At 50.1% G+C, this 20,000-nt stretch overlaps 1 protein-coding gene across 1 annotated transcript in view; it reads right to left on the bottom strand.

Annotated features, from left to right (window-relative positions):
• LOC128705288 (calcium-activated chloride channel regulator 1-like) overlaps window positions 1–20,000 on the bottom strand; it is a 49,238-nt gene that overhangs the window by 14,358 nt on the left and 14,880 nt on the right. The window contains exons 3-4 of the mRNA XM_070080409.1: window positions 9,046–9,299; window positions 2,307–2,428 (exon numbers count right to left, since the gene is read on the bottom strand). Of these exons, the coding sequence (XP_069936510.1) occupies window positions 2,307–2,428; window positions 9,046–9,299 (376 nt within the window). The remainder of the gene's footprint in view (window positions 1–2,306; window positions 2,429–9,045; window positions 9,300–20,000) is intronic.

A 20,000-nucleotide genomic window follows, 5' to 3' on the forward strand; every position in this document is an offset into this window, starting at 1 on the left:
ATGTTACTCACACTTTACGAGCAAATCACAAAATGCGACACGAATCATGTAAATTAAATCATTCAGTCTTCTCTAGGCAAGTACAAACACAAACAGATATGATACACACACACACACACACACACACCCCTGACTGTCTTCAAGAGGGAACTCGACAGCTTCCAGAAAGCAGTTCCTGATCAGCCGGATTGTGGTGCATATGTTAGATGACTGACGGCGGGCACTGACAGCTTGATTGATCAAGACAGCAACCACGAGGGCTGGTCTGTGACTGGGCCGCGGGGGCGCTGACCTCCGGAAGCGTCTCCAGGTAACCCTGGACAGTGAAGAGGTAGTGGCAGAATCCACACATAGCTTTAAGAATAGGTATGAAACCAGTAGCGACCAGCAGAGGCGGGATCAGGAGCTGAGACTCGACCCCTGCAACCACAATTAGGTGAGTATACACACACACACACACACACACACAAACTCACATACACACACATGTACGTATATACAACAGGCCTAGTGTCTAAACATGTGCCTAGGACAAAATGGTAACTAACACACACACACAGATTATACAAGACATTACTCATACAGAGCATCAACTTACAATCATACACGAGCACTAAGATGCCGATATAAATACATATAGCAATACCTAAGCCTTGATAGGTGTTAAGTTCCTGAATCTTGATAAAACAATGGAATGGATTCGCACATCTTTTACTTTTCTCAAAGCTAAGGGACTCGACACCTATCAGTCCTGAGTGACGAATCTAGTTTAGTCCAACCTAGAAGATTCCTCACTCAAGTCTGGGAAACTAAACGCCTCAAAATTCCTCCATCTCCTGGGTATCTGTCTTCACAGAGAGATACCCAGATACCCAGGTGTTCAACTTGTCTTATTTATCAACATGTGGGTACTTAATACCATTAAGGTGATAATACCTATGGCAGCAGTCAATGACAAAGAAATACGTCTATAATGTGCAATTATACGGGTGTAATATGTCATAATACGGATGTAAAAATATCTATATATAAGAACATAAGAAAGAAGGAACACTGCAGAAGGCCTACTGGCCCGTGCCAGGCAGCTCCAAGTCTCCTACCGGCTTAAGCCAATGCCCCAACCTAGTCAGGTCAGGTCACATTCACCCAAGAAACACGGCAATTGACCTAGCAGCACATGCTAATCAGGTCCAACTCACACCCACCCACACCTACTCATGTATTTATCCAACCTATTTTTAAAGCTACACAACGTTCTGGCCTCTATAACTGTACTTGGGAGTTTGTTCCACTCATCCACAACTCTATTACCAAACCAGTACTTTCCTATATCCTTCCTGAATCTGAAATTTTTCTAACTTAAAACCATTGCTGCGAGTCCTGTCTAGGCTAGATATTTTCAGCACACTATTTACATCCCCTTTATTTATTCCTGTCTTCCATTTATACACCTCAATCATATCCCCCCTAATTCTACGTCTTTCTAGAGAGTGCAGATTCAGGGCCCTTTGTCTATCCTCATAGGAAAGATTTCTGATACATGGGATCAACTTTGTCATCCTCCTCTGTACGTTTTCCAGAGCATTTATATCCATTCTGTAATACGGTGACCAGAACTGTGCAGCATAATCTAAATGAGGCCTAACCAAGGATGTATAGAGTTGAAGAACAACCTGAAGACTCCTATTATTTATGCTTCTTGATATGAAGCCAAGGATTCTATTAGCTTTATTGCGAACACTTATGCACTGTTGTCTTGGTTTCAGATTACTGCTAACCAGTACTCCTAAATCTTTTTCACAATCCGTAATATTAAGATCTACATTATTTAGTTTATATGTGGCATGGTTACTGTCCTGTCCAACATTTAGAACTTTGCATTTGTCTATATTAAACTGCATCTGCCACTTCTCCGACCACTGCATCAGTCTATTCAAATCTTCCTGGAGTGCTCTAATGTCCTCGTCAGAATGAATTCGACGGCCTATTTTGGTGTCATCGGCAAACTTGCTGATGTCGCTCTTTATGCCCTCATCTATGTCGTTTATGTATATTGTAAACAGCAGGGGGCCCAACACTGACCCCTGTGGAACACTGCTCGTGACGCTTCCCCAGTTTGATTTCTCCCCATTTATGCAAACTCTCTGCTGCCTATTTGTCAACTTGGACTATTGGACAGTGTCACTCGTCTTGTGAGTGGACATATCACCCTAAAGACAGTACTGGACAGTGTCACACGTCCTTCAAGTGAACATTCTCCATAAAAACAATTGAATTCGTCACAGACTTCAGAGGGAAAGTGTTACCTGTTGTTCTGGAAGTCTGGACTGGCCCTCAGCACCTCCCACACAGACTTGCCGGAACACAAGAGGTTGTGACGGGTGGGAGCGTCACGGTCGTGGGTTCCTTCGTCACACAGATCCGTAACCTGAAATAAAAAAAAAATGTTAAGAACCAGTTAAAACATGTTAAGAACTAGTTAGAACATGTTAAAAACCATTGGTGCTGAGGTAGGGAACGTATGTACTCCCCGAGTGGTTTCACTGGATCGAGTTTAACCTGTCTCGATATTATTTGTCCCGTGGATCTTATCGTGTCTAACCCTGAAACTGTGTATTGAATTTGCCACTAGGGCCAGGGTGTAGGAATATCAAAGGTATCACTACCTCGAGTTTCCACCTGTGTTATCATTCTGAATCCTGTTTTCCAGAGTTTGGTCATTTGCCTGCGCCGTCCAGTGTTGCCTGGAGTCTCTGAAGAGGCCAGTTGAAGGCATCGTAATTACACCAACAAGACGTAGCAGGCGGTGGTTGCTGCCCCAACCACAGCAAACTGATTTGCATATAAACAATCTCATCACTGAGTGCAGAGTACAGGTCAGTGCTTCCTGGAGGTGTTGACCTTCCCTGGGTCTGTGCTGCTTCCAACGACAACATGGAGTAACAGTCAATTGCGTAAAAACTCTGTTCCTCAAGGCACAGTGCTCACCTATATCATATCAGACAGAGAAATAAAACACAGCACCGTATCATCCTTTACGGATCATACAATCTGTATGAGTGACATCCATGGCGCAAATCTCCAAGCTGACACAAATTAAATCTTCCAGCAGGTGACAGAAAACACAACAAGATGCAAGTTTAGACACGTGCAACATCTGGGTTGCACATGTTGTACTACTGTCTTAACTTTTACTCTATGTAAAAAAAATGATTAAAAGTTGGAACAGAGTACAAAGCAAACGTAAACACGAGATGAACGATGGGTACTTAAGACCCCTAGTTGTCTTCATGACCTCTGGATATTTTCATGAGGGACCTTGGTAAGTGCAAGTCAGTTCCTGATGGCTAGTTGAGCCGGGTTTCTGTTAGCAGCCTCGGCTTGGTTAATAGACAATCATCTAGGTAATCTGGCCTCAGGTCAGGCTGCGCGGATACAAAAACCATCAGAACTTGAGAAACTTGTCCAATTTCTTCCTGGCTGTCATCAAGGAGGAGCTGGATATGTTTTCTCAAGTGGCTGATTAGCCAGGCTATGGTGGTTACGTTAGACGTTGTGTGCATAACACAAACAGCCTGTTGATCAGGCTATCCACTAAGCTTGGTCTGAGACCTGGCCGCGGGGGTGTTGATCCTCGGTACACTCCAGGTTGACTCAAGGTACACGATACCCCACCACTGCTGGGTAACCTTGCCGTGATGGCGAGGTTTGAGCGGCTTACCTAAAAACCCAGCACTCTATCCTTCACCCTTTGGCTTAAACATCCAGGATTGTTCCCGTTTATTTAATTTTCTCACGCTCCTGTCTACCTTACCTTTGATATACCCAGAGGTTACCTGGAGGTTATTCCGGGGATCAACGCCCCCACGGCCCGGTCCATGACCAGGCCTCCCGATGGATCAAGGCCTGATCAACTAGGCTGTTACTGCTGGCCGCACGCAGTCCAACGTACGAGCCACAGCCCGGCTGATCCGGCACTGACTTTAGGTATCTGTCCAGCTCTCTCTTGAAGGCAGCCAGGGGTTTATTGACAATTCCCCTAATGCTTGATGGGAGGCTGTTAAATAGTCTTGGGCCCCGGACACTTATGGTGTTTTCCCCTAGTGTACCAATGGCGCCCCTACTTTTTATTGGGGGCATTTTGCATCGCCTGCCCAGTCTTTTACTTTCGTAGGGAGTGATTTCTGTGTGCAGATTTGGGACCATTCCTTCCAAGATTTTCCAAGTGTAGATTATGATATATCTCTCCCTCCTGCGTTCCAACGAGTACAAGTCAAGTGCTTCCAAGCGTTCCCAGTAGTTAAGGTGCTTGACAGAACTTATACCTGGTGCTAACCTGGTCAACCAGGCTGTTGCTACTGGTGGTCTGCTGACTCATATATCCATCACAGCCTGGCTGATCAATGGAACAATTTATGGAACAAAATAGGTATGTATGAGAGATGCTCTAAGGCCAAGAATTAGAGACTACCTATTGATATATTCTGAATAAGTTCCTGATTAGCCAGGCTATGGTGCATATGTTGGACTGTGTGCTGCTTGCAAGAAAAGTCTAAGTGATCACCGTCAACCAAGAAGCTTAGCCTGTGACCTAGCCATGGGAAAGGTTAAACCCACAAAATCAACAGGTAAAATCCTAGACCAGGAACCGGGACTAGACCTCCACACTCACAATTAAGCACACACACCCTTCACTCTTACTAACCCACCTGACACACCCCATTCTAACCTCCAGAATCCACCACCCCATCCCCACCACACCCCAACCATCCCCAGAATCCACCAACCCAGCCATCCACACCCCAACCATCCCCAGAATCCACCACCTCAGCCATCCACACCCTAAACCATCCCCAGAATCCACCACCCCAGCCATCCACACCCTAAACCATCCCCAGAATCCACCACCCCAGCCATCCACACCCTAAACCATCCCCAGAATCCACAACCCCATCCCCACCACACCCCAACCATCCTCAGAATCCACCACCCCAGCCATCCACACCCTCAACCATCCCCAGAATCCACCACCCCAGCCATCCACACCCTCAACCATCCCCAGAATCCACCAACCCAGCCATCCACACCCTCAACCATCCCCAGAATCCACCACCCCAGCCATCCACACCCTCAACCATCCCCAGAATCCACTACCCCATCCATCCACACCCCAACCATCCCCAGAATCCACTACCCCATCCATCCACACCCCAACCATCCCCAGAATCCACCAGTCCAGCCATCCACACCCCAACAATCCCCAGAATCCACCACCCCATCCCCACCACACCCCAATCATCCCCAGAGTCCACCACCCCATCCATCCCCACCCCAACCATCCCCAGAGTCCACCACCCCATCCCCACCACACCCCAACCATCCCCAGAAACCACCACCCCAGCCATCCACACCCCAACCATCCCATGAATCCACCACCCCAGCCATCCCCACCCCAACCATCCCAGCCATCCCCACCCCAACCATCCCCAGAATCCACCATCTCAGCCATCCCCACCCCAACCATCCCCAGAATCCACCACCCCAGCCATCCCCACCCCAACCATCCCCAGAATCCACCATCCCAGCCATCCCAACCCCAACCATCCCCAGAATTCACCATCTCAGCCATCCCCACCCCAACCATCCCCAGAATCCACCATCCCAGCTATCCGCACCCCAACCATCCCCAGAATCCACCATCCCAGCCATCCCCACCCCAATCATCCCCAGAATTCACCATCTCAGCCATCCCAACCCCAACCATCCCCAGAATCCACCATCCCAGCCATCCGCACCCCAACCATCCCCAGAATCCACCACCCCAGCCATCCCCACCCCAACCATCCCCAAAATCCACCATCTCAGCCATCCCCACCCCAACCATCCCCAGAATCCACCACCCCAGCCCTCCCCACTCCAACCATCCCCAGAATCCACCATCTCAGCCATCCCCACCCCAACCATCCCCACCCCAACCATCCCCAGAATCCATCATCTCAGCCATCCCCACCCCAACCATCCCCAAAATCCACCATCTCAGCCATCCCCACCCCAACCATCCCCAGAATCCACCACCCCAGCCATCCCCACTCCAACCATCCCCAGAATCCACCATCCCAGCCATCCCCACCCCAACCATCCCGAGAATCCACCATCCCAGCCATCCCCATCCCAGCCATCCCCACCCCAACCATCCCCAGAATCCACCACCCCAGCCATCCCCAGAATCCACCATCCCAGCCATCCCCACCCCAACCATCCCCAGAATCCACCATCTCAGCCATTCCCACCCCAACCATCCCCAGAATCCACCATCTCAGCCATCCCCACCCCAACCATCCCCAGAATCCACCACCCCAGCCATCCCCACCCCAACTATCCCCAGAATCCACCATCTCAGCCATCCCCACCCCAACCATCCCCAGAATCCACCATCCCAGCCATCCCCACCCCAACCATCCCCAGAATCCACCATCCCAGCCATCCCCACCCCAACAATCCCCAGAATCCACCACCCCAACCATCCCCAGAATCCACCATCCCAGCCATCCCCACCCCAACCATCCCCAGAATCCACCATCTCAGCCATCCCCACCCCAACCATCCCCAGAATCCACCATCCCAGCCATCCACACCCCAACCATCCCCAGAATCCACCATCTCAGCCATCCCCACCCCAACCATCCCCAGAATCCACCACCCCAGCCATCCCCACCCCAACCATCCACAGAATCCACCATCTCAACCATCCCCACCCCAACCATCCCCAGAATCCACCATCCCAGCCATCCCCACCCCACCCATCCCCAGAATCCACCATCCCAGCCATCCCCACCCCAACCATCCCCAGAAACCACCACCCCAGCCATCCCCACCCCAACCATCCCCAGAATCCACCACCCCATCCATCCCCACCCCAACCATCCCCAGAAACCACCACCCCAGCCATCCCCACCCCAACCATCCCCAGAAACCACCACCCCAGCCATCCCCACCCCAACCATCCCCAGAAACCACCACCCCAGCCATCCACACCCCAACCATCCCCAGAATCCACCATCTCAGCCATCCCCACCACACCCCAGCCTCCCGCAGGCAGTAAGTGAATTAACAGTACATGACTGCCATTATAGTTTCTGTTCGCCTCCGCCAGAGTGCACTGCTCTCACTCTCAAGCGAACACTCGACATATACATATAACAGTATACAGCAGATATAAGATGTAAATCAAAATACGAGAAGAATTTACAAACTTCCATCTAGTATGTCAGTGATGTCAGCTATGGTAGTTGTGAATATAATATTAAAGACTTGTATTACAGAAGGGTTGTACCTCCTTACCTACCTACCGGGGATCAACGCCCCTGTGGTCCGGTCCATGATTAGGCCTTCTGGTGGATCAGAGCCTGATCAACCAGGTTGTTACTGCTGCCCGCACGTAGTTCAATGTACGTACCACAACCCAGGGTTGTTTCTACCAGTCTACTACCCCTACTATAACAATGTATGTACCTCCCTGGAAGGTGGCTTCTACCAGTCTACTACCCCTACCATAACAATGTATGTACCTCCCTGGAAGGTGGCTTCTACCAGTCTACTACCCCTACCATAACAATGTATGTACCTCCCTGGAAGGTGGCTTCTACCAGTCTACTACCCCTACCATAACAATGTATGTACCTCCCTGGAAGGTGGCTTCTACCAGTCTACTACCCCTACCATAACAATGTATGTACCTCCCTGGAAGGTGGCTTCTACCAGTCTACTACCCCTACCATAACAATGTATGTACCTCCCTGGAAGGTGGCTTCTACCAGTCTACTACCCCTACCATAACAATGTATGTACCTCCCTGGAAGGTGGCTTCTACCAGTCTACTACCCCTACCATAACAATGTATGTACCTCCCTGGAAGGTGGCTTCTACCAGTCTACTACCCCTACCATAACAATGTATGTACCTCCCTGGAAGGTGGCTTCTACCAGTCTACTACCCCTACCATAACAATGTATGTACCTCCCTGGATGGTGGTTTCTACCAGTCTACTACCCCTACTATAACAATGTATGTACCTCCCTGGAAGGTGGTTTCTACCAGTCTACTACCCCTACTATAACAATGTATGTACCTCCCTGGAAGGTGGCTTCTACCAGTCTACTACCCCTACCATAACAATGTATGTACCTCCCTGGATGGTGGTTTCTACCAGTCTACTACCCCTACCATAACAATGTATGTACCTCCCTGGAAGGTGGCTTCTACCAGTCTACTACCCCTACCATAACAATGTATGTACCTCCCTGGAAGGTGGTTTCTACCAGTGGCTTCTACCAGTCTACTACCCCTACCATAACAATGTATGTACCTCCCTGGTGGCTTCTACCAGTCTACTACCCCTACCATAACAATGTATGTACCTCCCTGGAAGGTGGCTTCTACCAGTCTACTACCCCTACCATAACAATGTATGTACCTCCCTGGAAGGTGGCTTCTACCAGTCTACTACCCCTACCATAACAATGTATGTACCTCCCTGGAAGGTGGCTTCTACCAGTCTACTACCCCTACCATAACAATGTATGTACCTCCCTGGAAGGTGGCTTCTACCAGTCTACTACCCCTACCATAACAATGTATGTACCTCCCTGGAAGGTGGCTTCTACCAGTCTACTACCCCTACCATAACAATGTATGTACCTCCCTGGAAGGTGGCTTCTACCAGTCTACTACCCCTACCATAACAATGTATGTACCTCCCTGGAAGGTGGTTTCTACCAGTCTACTACCCCTACCATAACAATGTATGTACCTCCCTGGAAGGTGGCTTCTACCAGTCTACTACCCCTACCATAACAATGTATGTACCTCCCTGGAAGGTGGCTTCTACCAGTCTACTACCCCTACCATAACAATGTATGTACCTCCCTGGAAGGTGGCTTCTACCAGTCTACAGTAAAGGTACCCAAGTGTTTAACATTTCTAATTCATCTACTTGTCTAAACCATTTCAATACTATAATAGAATTAGATTTTGATTTGCACTTACTAATGGGAGCTCTGGGAACGCCATGAATGAGCTGGTGAGGCCAGGATTATCCTCTTGCGCCACTGTGAAGGTGCAGGATAGGTCCTGAGGGTCACATCCTGGACTGGTGACCACAGCAACGTTGGCACAAGTGTTGGGCTTCCAGGAGGCGTCCGGGGCACGGTAGTGTGGTGGGTAGACGGGGCTACCCAGCTGCCCACCTTCATGGAACACTCCATACCTGTACTGTAGCCATTCGTGCGCCAGTAGACGACCTGGAAATACAGTAAAGAGATGATTAATGGTTTTTGGACCAGGTAGCGGTCTGCTGGTCTCTTGTCCCGTCCCTGTCTGCTGGTCTCTTGTCCCGTCCCTGTCTGCTGGTCTCTTGTCCCGTCCCTGTCTGCTGGTCTCTTGTCCCGTCCCTGTCTGCTGGTCTCTTGTCCCGTCCCTGTCTGCTGGTCTCTTGTCCCGTCCCTGTCTGCTGGTCTCTTGTCCCGTCCCTGTCTGCTGGTCTCTTGTCCCGTCCCTGTCTGCTGGTCTCTTGTCCCGTCCCTGTCTACTGGTCTCTTGTCCCGTCCCTGTCTGCTGGTCTCTTGTCCCGTCCGTCTGCTGGTCTCTTGTCCCGTCCCTGTCTGCTGGTCTCTTGCCCCGTCCCTGTCTGCTGACCTATATATACTCCCTCCTCCTCTCCTTTTCGTCAGTGTGACTTTGTAAATGGTCCAAGTTGGGCCGAAACGTCATCGTCAGCTCCCCTTATGTGCGGGTTATTTGGGTATTGTTCCAGTCACGGTATGACTTGTTCTTCAATACCAGGAGAAACACTAAAAACGACGTTTCAGCCCAGGACGGATCGAAACCACGTCCTAAGATTCCTCTCCAAAGTGCCAATCTATGTTGTATGATCCACCAGAGGCACTGACCCCAGATAAATCATCCCCTGGTACATCATCCCCTGGTACATCATCCCCAGGTAAATCATCCCCAGGTAAATCATCCCCAGGTAAATCATCCCCAGGTAAATCATCCCCAGGTAAATCATTCCCAGGTAAATCATTCCCAGGTAAATCATTCCCAGGTAAATCATCCCCAGGTAAATCATTCCCAGGTAAATCATTCCCAGGTAAATCATTCCCAGGTAAATCATCCCCAGGTAAATCATCCCCAGGTAAATCATCCCCAGGTAAATCATCCCCAGGTAAATCATCCCCAGGTAAATCATCCCCAGGTAAATCATCCCCAGGTAAATCATCCCCAGGTAAATCATCCCCAGGTAAATCATCCCCAGGTAAATCATCCCCAGGTAAATCATCCCCAGGTAAATCATCCCCAGGTAAATCATCCCCAGGTAAATCATTCCCAGGTAAATCACTCCCCAGGTAAATCATTCCCAGGTAAATCATCCCCAGGTAAATCATCCCCAGGTAAATCATTCCCAGGTAAATCATCCCCAGGTAAATCATCCCCAGGTAAATCATTCCCAGGTAAATCATCCCCATCCCCAGGTAAATCCCATGTAAATCATTCCCAGGTAAATCATCCCCAGGTAAATCATCCCCAGGTAAATCATCCCCAGGTAAATCATCCCCAGGTAAATCATTCCCAGGTAAATCATCCCCAGGTAAATCATCCCCAGGTAAATCATTCCCAGGTAAATCATTCCCAGGTAAATCATTCCCAGGTAAATCATTCCCAGGTAAATCATTCCCAGGTAAATCATCCTCAGGTAAATCATCCCCAGATAAATCATCCCCAGGTAAATCATCCCCAGGTAAATCATCCCCAGGTAAATCATCCCCAGGTAAATCATCCCCAGGTAAATCATCCCCAGGTAAATCATCCCCAGGTAAATCATCCCCAGGTAAATCATCCCCAGGTAAATCATCCCCAGGTAAATAATTGCCAGACCAGGTAGGCGAATACAAGAAGCCGCCCACAGGTACCCACAGAGACCTGCATCAGGTCTGCTAATTACCAGGTATTCATACCAATCAGTAATATATCTGACTTTCCAATTAGTCTTGTAATTACCTCTCTCATTATCTTCCGGAAATACTTTCTTTGTAATTAATGAAAATAATTGAAAGCAAAACTTACCAGCCAGTAATTTTAGGATCATGACTAGTGGCCTCTCTGAGGCCAGAGAGGCCACGAACTGAACTACAGTGGCCTCTCTGAGGCCAGAGAGGCCACAAGATTGACTGCAATAGTCTCCCTGAGGCCAGAGAGTCCACGAACTGAACTACAGTGGCCTCTCTGAGGCCACAGAGACCACCAAATAAGCTGCAATACACTCCCCGAGTCCAGAGAGGCCACAAAATAAACTGCGGTAGCCTCCCTGAGGCCAGAGAGTCCGTAGAGGACTCAACAGAGCTGCAATAGCCTCCCTGAGGCCGTAGAGGCCACAGGGAGACCGCACCAACCTTCATCTTAGGCCACAAGCCACAAACGCTTTCCTGGTTAAAGAAACGTGCCCTGAAGCAGCTGAACGTGCCCTGAAGCAGCTGAACGTGCCCCGAAGCAGCTGAACGTGCCCCGAAGCACCTGGTGCGGTGTGAGCGGCGTCCATCACAGCATCAATGTGAAAGATGATTAAGACACGTGTGCAACAGTTGAAACGTTTCGCCTACACAGTAGGCTTTTTCAGTCAGATACAGAGGCAACAGGTGTAGCAGTGAAATGGTGTAATCGGTCCATAAACCTTGGAGAAAAAGCATTTGAGGTGGTCAGTCCCTCAGCCTGGAGTTCATCTCTATGGTCGGTTGCCTCTGGTTGAAGACGCCTGCTATGTAGGTGTCTTCTGTGAAGAACTTAACTTGTCAGGCTAAGTAATGAACGACATTTAGCGCAAATGAAGAAAGAATTCAAACCTTTCACCTTCAAGTTCAAACATTTCGCGGGTCATGGATTCCATAATGGCGGCCTCCTGAAACACTGGTCCAATCACGGCAAGACTTCTGCCGAGCCTCTCACGGCAAGACCAGTGCCGAGCCAAACATGGCAAGAGTAGTGCCGATCGGGAATTGATCTACAAGGAGACCTGGTCTGGGACCGGGCAGAGGGTGCGTTGACTCTCGACAACATCATCCAGATATCGTCATCATCCAGGTGTCAGCCAAACACGCCAAGATTAATGCCGAGTCACAAGCAGCAAGAATGCTCTTTAGATTAGCTGAAGCCGGAGCCGACGAAGGTTTCGAGACGCGGTGAAATGCGCCATTACGCAGGGCACCTGCAAGCGTCTCGTGCCCATTTAGCGAGAAGGCTGAGTACCCCGTCATTAATGCCCTAGGCTGTCGAGGAGGGCACGAAGGGCGCATCCCACCAACTGTAATTCGGCTGCTGCCTGAAGGCTGACTGAATGCTTTCCAGATTCCCTGTCCCCCACGGCCCAGGCTTCCACTTTAAAAAAGCTGATCAGTGAGGCTGTTGGTGCTCGCAGTCCCCCCATAGACTAGCTTATCTTTGATGAGTTCTATGAGGTTTTTCTATTTCCAGAGCCCGGTCACGGGCCAGGCTCGTCTGGTGCTTGCCTGGTCAACCAGGCTGTTGCTGCTGGTGGCCCGTTAACCCACATATCCATCACAGCCTGGTTGATCTGGCACGGCTTGACCTCCAAATTTATTTTTTGTGATACTAAAATACCGAGTTTCAAATTATCCAAATGGGGAGTTGAGTGATAGCTCTAGGCCTTTCGTGTTGCAATCAACACACAAGGGGCTTGCAATGTTGCAGAAAGAGAGCAATGCTAGTGCTTAACGGCAGTTTAAAAATAGGTTATTAAGCAGAATTTGGGAGGCCTGGTCATGGACCGGGCCGCGGGGGCGTTGATCCCCGGAATAACCTCCAGGTAACCTCCAGGTATGCAGTTTCCTCTTGAAGACAGTCAGGGATCCGTGCGGCCAGTAGTAACAGCCTGGTTGATCAAGCTCTGATCTATCGGGAGACCTGGTCGTGGGCCGGGCCGCGGGGGCATTGATCTCCGGAATACCCTCCAGGTAGACTCCAGGTAGGTAGTTTACCTGTGGCAGGTTTCCAGAGCTCTTCTAGACCTGGAGTCTACCTGGCGGGTGCTCGGGGGTCAACGCCCCCCGGCCCAGTAAATATAGTCTATATGAAAATACCAGTGAAAATTGGAAATAAAACCTGTGGAGGGTAAGCCAGTGGAAGGCCTCGGTCAGATGACCAAAAGCTCCAGTTGTGGGTTATCATATGACTAAGACCCGCGTCAGGAAACACTTGTCCTGTTTTCTGACAAACCTAATACCTACTTACCTCTCTTCTCTGTTCCAGAGAGGAGATGCTAAGTGCTTTGAGGCATTGCCAATAATTTCGCCATTTTATTGATTCTGTGCTGGCAGTATACATCCTCTGGATGTTTTCCAGCAGTGTCTTCTCTACTGCTCCCCGGGTCACCATCTGGAAGACCCGGGCCGGGACAAGACCGGCGAACTTGCTACAGCAGCTCTGTCTTCTCTACTGCTCCCCGGGTCACTATCTGGAAGACCCGGGCCGGGACAAGACCGGCGAACTTGCTACAGCAGCTCTGTCTTCTCTACTGCTCCCCGGGTCACCATCTGGAAGACCCGGGCCGGGAACAAGACCGGCGAACTTGCTACAGCAGCTCTGTCTTCTCTACTGCTCCCCGGGTCACCATCTGGAAGACCCGGGCCGGGAACAAGACCGGCGAACTTGCTACAGCAGCTCTGTCTTCTCTACTGCTCCCCGGGTCACCATCTGGAAGACCCGGGCCGGGAACAAGACCGGCGAACTTGCTACAGCAGCTCTGTCTTCTCTACTGCTCCCCGGGTCACCATCTGGAAGACCCGGGCCGGGACAAGACCGGCGAACTTACCACAGCAGCAGTGTCTTCTCTACTGCTCCCCGGGTCACCATCTGGAAGACCCGGGCCGGGACAAGACCGGCGAACTTACCACAGCAGCAGTGTCTTCTCTACTGCTCCCCGGGTCACCATCTGGAAGACCCGGGCCGGGACAAGACCGGCGAACTTGCTACAGCAGCTCTGTCTTCTCTACTGCTCCCCGGGTCACCATCTGGAAGACCCGGGCAGGGACAAGACCGGCGAACTTACCACAGCAGCAGTGTCTTCTCTACTGCTCCCCGGGTCACCATCTGGAAGACCCGGGCCGGGACAAGACCGGCGAACTTGCTACAGCAGCTCTGTCTTCTCTACTGCTCCCCGGGTCACCATCTGGAAGACCCGGGCAGGGACAAGACCGGCGAACTTGCTACAGCAGCTCTGTCTTCTCTACTGCTCCCCGGGTCACCATCTGGAAGACCCGGGCCAGGACAAGACCGGCGAACTTGCTACAGCAGCTCTGTCTTCTCTACTGCTCCCCGGGTCACCATCTGGAAGACCCGGGCCAGGACAAGACCGGCGAACTTGCTACAGCAGCTCTGTCTTCTCTACTGCTCCCCGGGTCACTATTTGGAAGACCCGGGCCAGGACAAGACCGGCGAACTTGCTACAGCAGCTCTGTCTTCTCTACTGCTCCCCGGGTCACTATCTGGAAGACCCGGGCCGGGACAAGACCGGCGAACTTGCTACAGCAGCTCTGTCTTCTCTACTGCTCCCCGGGTCACCATCTGGAAGACCCGGGCCGGGACAAGACCGGCGAACTTGCTACAGCAGCTCTGTCTTCTCTACTGCTCCCCGGGTCACCATCTGGAAGACCCGGGCCAGGACAAGACCGGCGAACTTGCTACAGCAGCTCTGTCTTCTCTACTGCTCCCCGGGTCACTATTTGGAAGACCCGGGCCAGGACAAGACCGGCGAACTTGCTACAGCAGCTCTGTCTTCTCTACTGCTCCCCGGGTCACTATCTGGAAGACCCGGGCCGGGACAAGACCGGCGAACTTACTACAGCAGCTCTGTCTTCTCTACTGCTCCCCGGGTCACCATCTGGAAGACTCGGGCCGGGACAAGACCGGCGAACTTACTACAGCAGCTCTGTCTTCTCTACTGCTCCCCGGGTCACCATCTGGAAGACTCGGGCCGGGACAAGACCGGCGAACTTGCTACAGTTCTCTACTGCCGAGTAAGGCGCTATGATCACAAAACAGTATTCATGTCGTGAGTCCCACCATTGACTTCGCTTCTCTTGTTTTGCAAGCTCACATAACTTGCTGTGTTTACGTTATTTTGTTTTCCAAATGTCAGACAAATCCGCTGACAAATCAACAATTCTTTGCCTCTTCCTAACTTTCTATGTCTGCGTTCCCAGGAATTAACATTTTTGACTGGTGTTGATACGAGCAGATAACGTTCACTGTACATTCTCCAGGTCTAAATTCACCTGCCACAGAAGGAACTGTTTAGTAATATTCCAATCTGGAGAGAATATAAATGCCTTTAAGAGTATCATTATTGGCTTCGTATATTTTGTTTTGAGAGCTCTAATTATCCAGTTCGTCATTTACTTCACCACTGTGATAATAACATTGATGTAATATCTCAACTTCATGGAAAAGCACAATAAGATAAGATAAGATTTCGTTCGGATTTTTAACCCCGGAGGGTTAGCCACCCAGGATAACCCAAGAAAGTCAGTGCGTCATCGAGGACTGTCTAACTTATTTCCATTGTGGTCCTTAATCTTGTCCCCCCAGGATGCGACCCACACCAGTCGACTAACACCCAGGTACCTATTTGCTGCTAGGTGAACAGGACAACAGGTGTAAGGAAACGTGTCGAAATGTTTCCACCCGCCGGGAATCGAACCCGGGCCCTCCGTGTGTGAAGCGGGAGCTTTAGCCACCAGGCCAATAAACACAACCCAAACCAACATGGTTTTCGAGGAGAAACAACATGCCTGTCACAGCCGCTAAATCACCATGACGGAACTACAGAGGCGTTGGGAGAAAGCCGGAACGCAGATGTGAAGTACACATATTTTGCAAAGCCGTGTGACAGATGCGATCATGGGGTGATCGCACACAAAATGAGGGCCATAAGTATTACGGGGAAGGTAGGCAGACGCATGTTTAATTAAGTTTTTGACAGAGAAAACCCGTAGTATAAACAGATCAGAATCCAGCATCAGCGAGGTAAAAAGCTCAGTGCCCCAAGGCACTGTCCTGGCACCTCTGCTGTTTCTCATCCTCATAGCAGACATGGATAAAAACACCAGTCACAGTTTTTCTATCATTTGCAGATGACACTAAAATAAGCATGTCACTACGGTAGAGGACACTGGAAAAGACATAAGCAGTGTTTTCCAGTGGGCAGTAGAGAAGAACATGACGTTCAGTGGTGTTAAGTTCCAGCTGCTTAGGTATAGAAAGAACGAAGAACTTAGAAGGGACACTGTATACAGTACACAGAATCATCAAACATAATGAAAGAAACATGTGAAAGACCTGGAAGTTATCATGTCAGCTGACCTTTCTCTCCAAGAACACAAGGCAAATGTCACGACAACCAGGAAGATAACAGAGAAGTTCGTGAGAACCTTCAAAACAAAGGCAATAAAGCCAGTAGTGACACTTGTCTAATCACTTGTGGTCTCATTTGTTGGCGGACCCATTCATGGCAGGAGAAATGTTAGAGCTGGAACAAATACAGAGATCATTTACGACCCATATAGCATTTAAATTACTGGGAACGCCTCAAAGTCCTAAATATGTACTCAATGGAGCAGAGGAGATAGATACATGATAATATACACCTAGAAAGTACTTGAGGGACTTGTCCCAAATCTGCACACAGCTACAGCATACTGGAGTGAGAAGTAATGCTCTGGAGAAGGACACAGTCATAGTGGCTGCTTGTTGCCCGTCTTGTGATGCAGCTCATTTCTGAATGTCCTTCCTTCCTTCCCTCCTTCCTTCCCTCCTTCCTTCCCTCCTTCCTTCCCTCCCTTCCTTCCCTCCCTTCCCTCCCTCCCTTCCCTCCCTCCCTTCCCTCCCTCCCTTCCCTCCCTCCCTTCCCTCCCTCCCTTCCCTCCCTCCCTCCCTCCCTCCCTCCCTCCCTCCCTCCCTCCCTCTCCCTCTCCCTCTCCCTCTCCCTCTCCCTCTCCCTCTCCCTCTCCCTCTCTCTCTCTCTCTCTCTCTCCCACCAAGGACACCCTGGGTCTCACCTTACACCACCTCCCCTGAACAGTAACTCAGACTCCCGTCTTATCCCTATGGCTGCCGAACAACAAAAACTGGATGATATGGGAGACTGGAAGATGAGCTTCCTGGAACTACAGACTGACTACCTCCCCTGGAACCCAAACCAAACATGAGACAATGTACAAAACTTTGCCAATCTTAAAAAACAAAAAGGTACAAGACACGAATAACCCACACACAGGTGACTGAAACTTCTGACGACATTTCGGTCCGATTTGAACCATTATGTTTACAGTGGTACTACTGGTGAATGATTCACTATCTTGCATCTTATTTGGGTGATGTGAAAGAGTTACACTATCACTCACGAAATCACAACAACCTTGGAGAAAAGGTATTTAAGGTGGTCAGTCCAACAGTGTTGATATTCTGGAACGACATCGTTCCAGACCATGGAGGTGAACTCTCCTGCAGCCTGAGGCACTAACCACCTTGTTCCAGACCATGGAGCTGAACTCTTCTCCAGGCTGAGGGACTGACCACCTTGTTCCAGACCATGGAGCTGAACTCTTCTCCAGGCTGAGGGACTGACCACCTTGTTCCAGACCATGGAGCTGAACTCTTCTCCAGGCTGAGGGACTGACCACCTTGTTCCAGACCATGGTGCTGAACTCTTCTCCAGGCTGAGGGACTGACCACCTTGTTCCAGACCATGGAGCTGAACTCTTCTCCAGGCTGAGGGACTGACCACCTTGTTCCAGACCATGGTGCAGAACTCTTCTCCAGGCTGAGGGACTGACCACCTTGTTCCAGACCATGGTGCTGAACTCTTCTCCAGGCTGAGGGACTGACCACCTTGTTCCAGACCATGGAGCTGAACTCTTCTCCAGGCTGAGGGACTGACCACCTTGTTCCAGACCATGGAGCTGAACTCTTCTCCAGGCTGAGGGACTGACCACCTTGTTCCAGACCATGGTGCAGAACTCTTCTCCAGGCTGAGGGACTGACCACCTTGTTCCAGACCATGGAACTGAACTCTTCTCCAGGCTGAGGGACTGACCACCTTGTTCCAGACCATGGAGCTGAACTCTTCTCCAGGCTGAGGGACTGACCACCTTGTTCCAGACCATGGAGCTGAACTCTTCTCCAGGCTGAGGGACTGACAACCTTGTTCCAGACCATGGAGCTGAACTCTTCTCCAGGCTGAGGGACTGACCACCTTGTTCCAGACCATGGAGCTGAACTCTTCTCCAGGCTGAGGGACTGACCACCTTGTTCCAGACCATGGTGCTGAACTCTTCTCCAGGCTGAGGGACTGACCACCTTGTTCCAGACCATGGAGCTGAACTCTTCTCCAGGCTGAGGGACTGACCACCTTGTTCCAGACCATGGAGCTGAACTCTTCTCCAGGCTGAGGGACTGACCACCTTGTTCCAGACCATGGTGCTGAACTCTTCTCCAGGCTGAGGGACTGACCACCTTGTTCCAGACCATGGAGCTGAACTCTTCTCCAGGCTGAGGGACTGACAACCTTGTTCCAGACCATGGTGCTGAACTCTTCTCCAGGCTGAGGGACTGACCACCTTGTTCCAGACCATGGTGCTGAACTCTTCTCCAGGCTGAGGGACTGACCACCTTGTTCCAGACCATGGAGCTGAACTCTTCTCCAGGCTGAGGGACTGACAACCTTGTTCCAGACCATGGTGCTGAACTCTTCTCCAGGCTGAGGGACTGACCACCTTGTTCCAGACCACCATGGAGCTGAACTCTTCTCCAGGCTGAGGGACTGACAACCTTGTTCCAGACCATGGTGCTGAACTCTTCTCCAGGCTGAGGGACTGACCACCTTGTTCCAGACCATGGTGCTGAACTCTTCTCCAGCCTGAGGGACTGACCACTTCAAACACTTACTGCTTCCTTTGTATTTGACTGAAGAAGTCTACTGTTTGGGCGAAACGTTACAACTATTGTACGTTTGTGTTGATATTCAGCTAGTCGGTATTTTATACCATTATTAGCAATGCCGAGATTAGCTGATCAACCAGGTTGTTGCTAGCAGAAGCCAAACATGATTGTAATCTAGTTAAAGTTTCACTTTAATGGGGTTTGAAGCCTATCGACTACACGAGAGTCACCTGCTCGCTATGTTAATGCTCTGAGTTGGACCGACACGTTGTGATAAGCCTAAGAACATAAAGAAGGAACACTGCAGCAGGCCTACTGGCCCATGCGAGGCAGGTCCAAGTCTCCTACCGGCTTAAGCCAATGTTCTAACCTAGTTAGGTCAGGTCACATTCACTTAAGGAACACGGCATCTGACTTACTAGCACAAGCTAGTCAGGTACCATGTCCGGGTTATTTGTGGTACTGTACAAACCTCGGTAATAGATACCCATAATTCCTTTAGAAAAACATGTAAGTAATCACTAGACAACGTTTTGATCCCACGAGCGAAACATGTTCGAAAAGTTTGTGTATTGTTTCAGCCACAGCCTCAAGCATGGATTAAAACGAAGTCTGTGCATACACTTAGTTGAAGATTGAGACACTTATGCAACATATGGGAATCTTTATTCAGGAAACGTTTCGCCATGCAGTGGCTTCATCAGTCCGATACAAAGTAGAAAGGCGTAAGGAGAGGAGTAGTTTGAGGTAATCAGTCCCTCAGCCTGGACTGATTACCTCAAACTACTCCTCTCCTTACGCCTTTCTACTTTGTATCGGACTGATGAAGCCACTGTGTGGCGAAACGTTTCCTGAATAAAGATTCCCATATGTTGCATAAGTGTCTCAATCTTCAACTTGTCGGTTTTTCAAACCATTCATCACATACACTTAGATATACACCTCTCAGTATACCTGGAGAGGGTTTCGGGGGTCAACGCCCCCGCGGCCATGTC

Source organism: Cherax quadricarinatus, unplaced genomic scaffold (genome assembly GCF_038502225.1).
Source record: "Cherax quadricarinatus isolate ZL_2023a unplaced genomic scaffold, ASM3850222v1 Contig413, whole genome shotgun sequence".
NCBI classification, from domain to species: Eukaryota; Metazoa; Arthropoda; class Malacostraca; order Decapoda; family Parastacidae; genus Cherax; species Cherax quadricarinatus.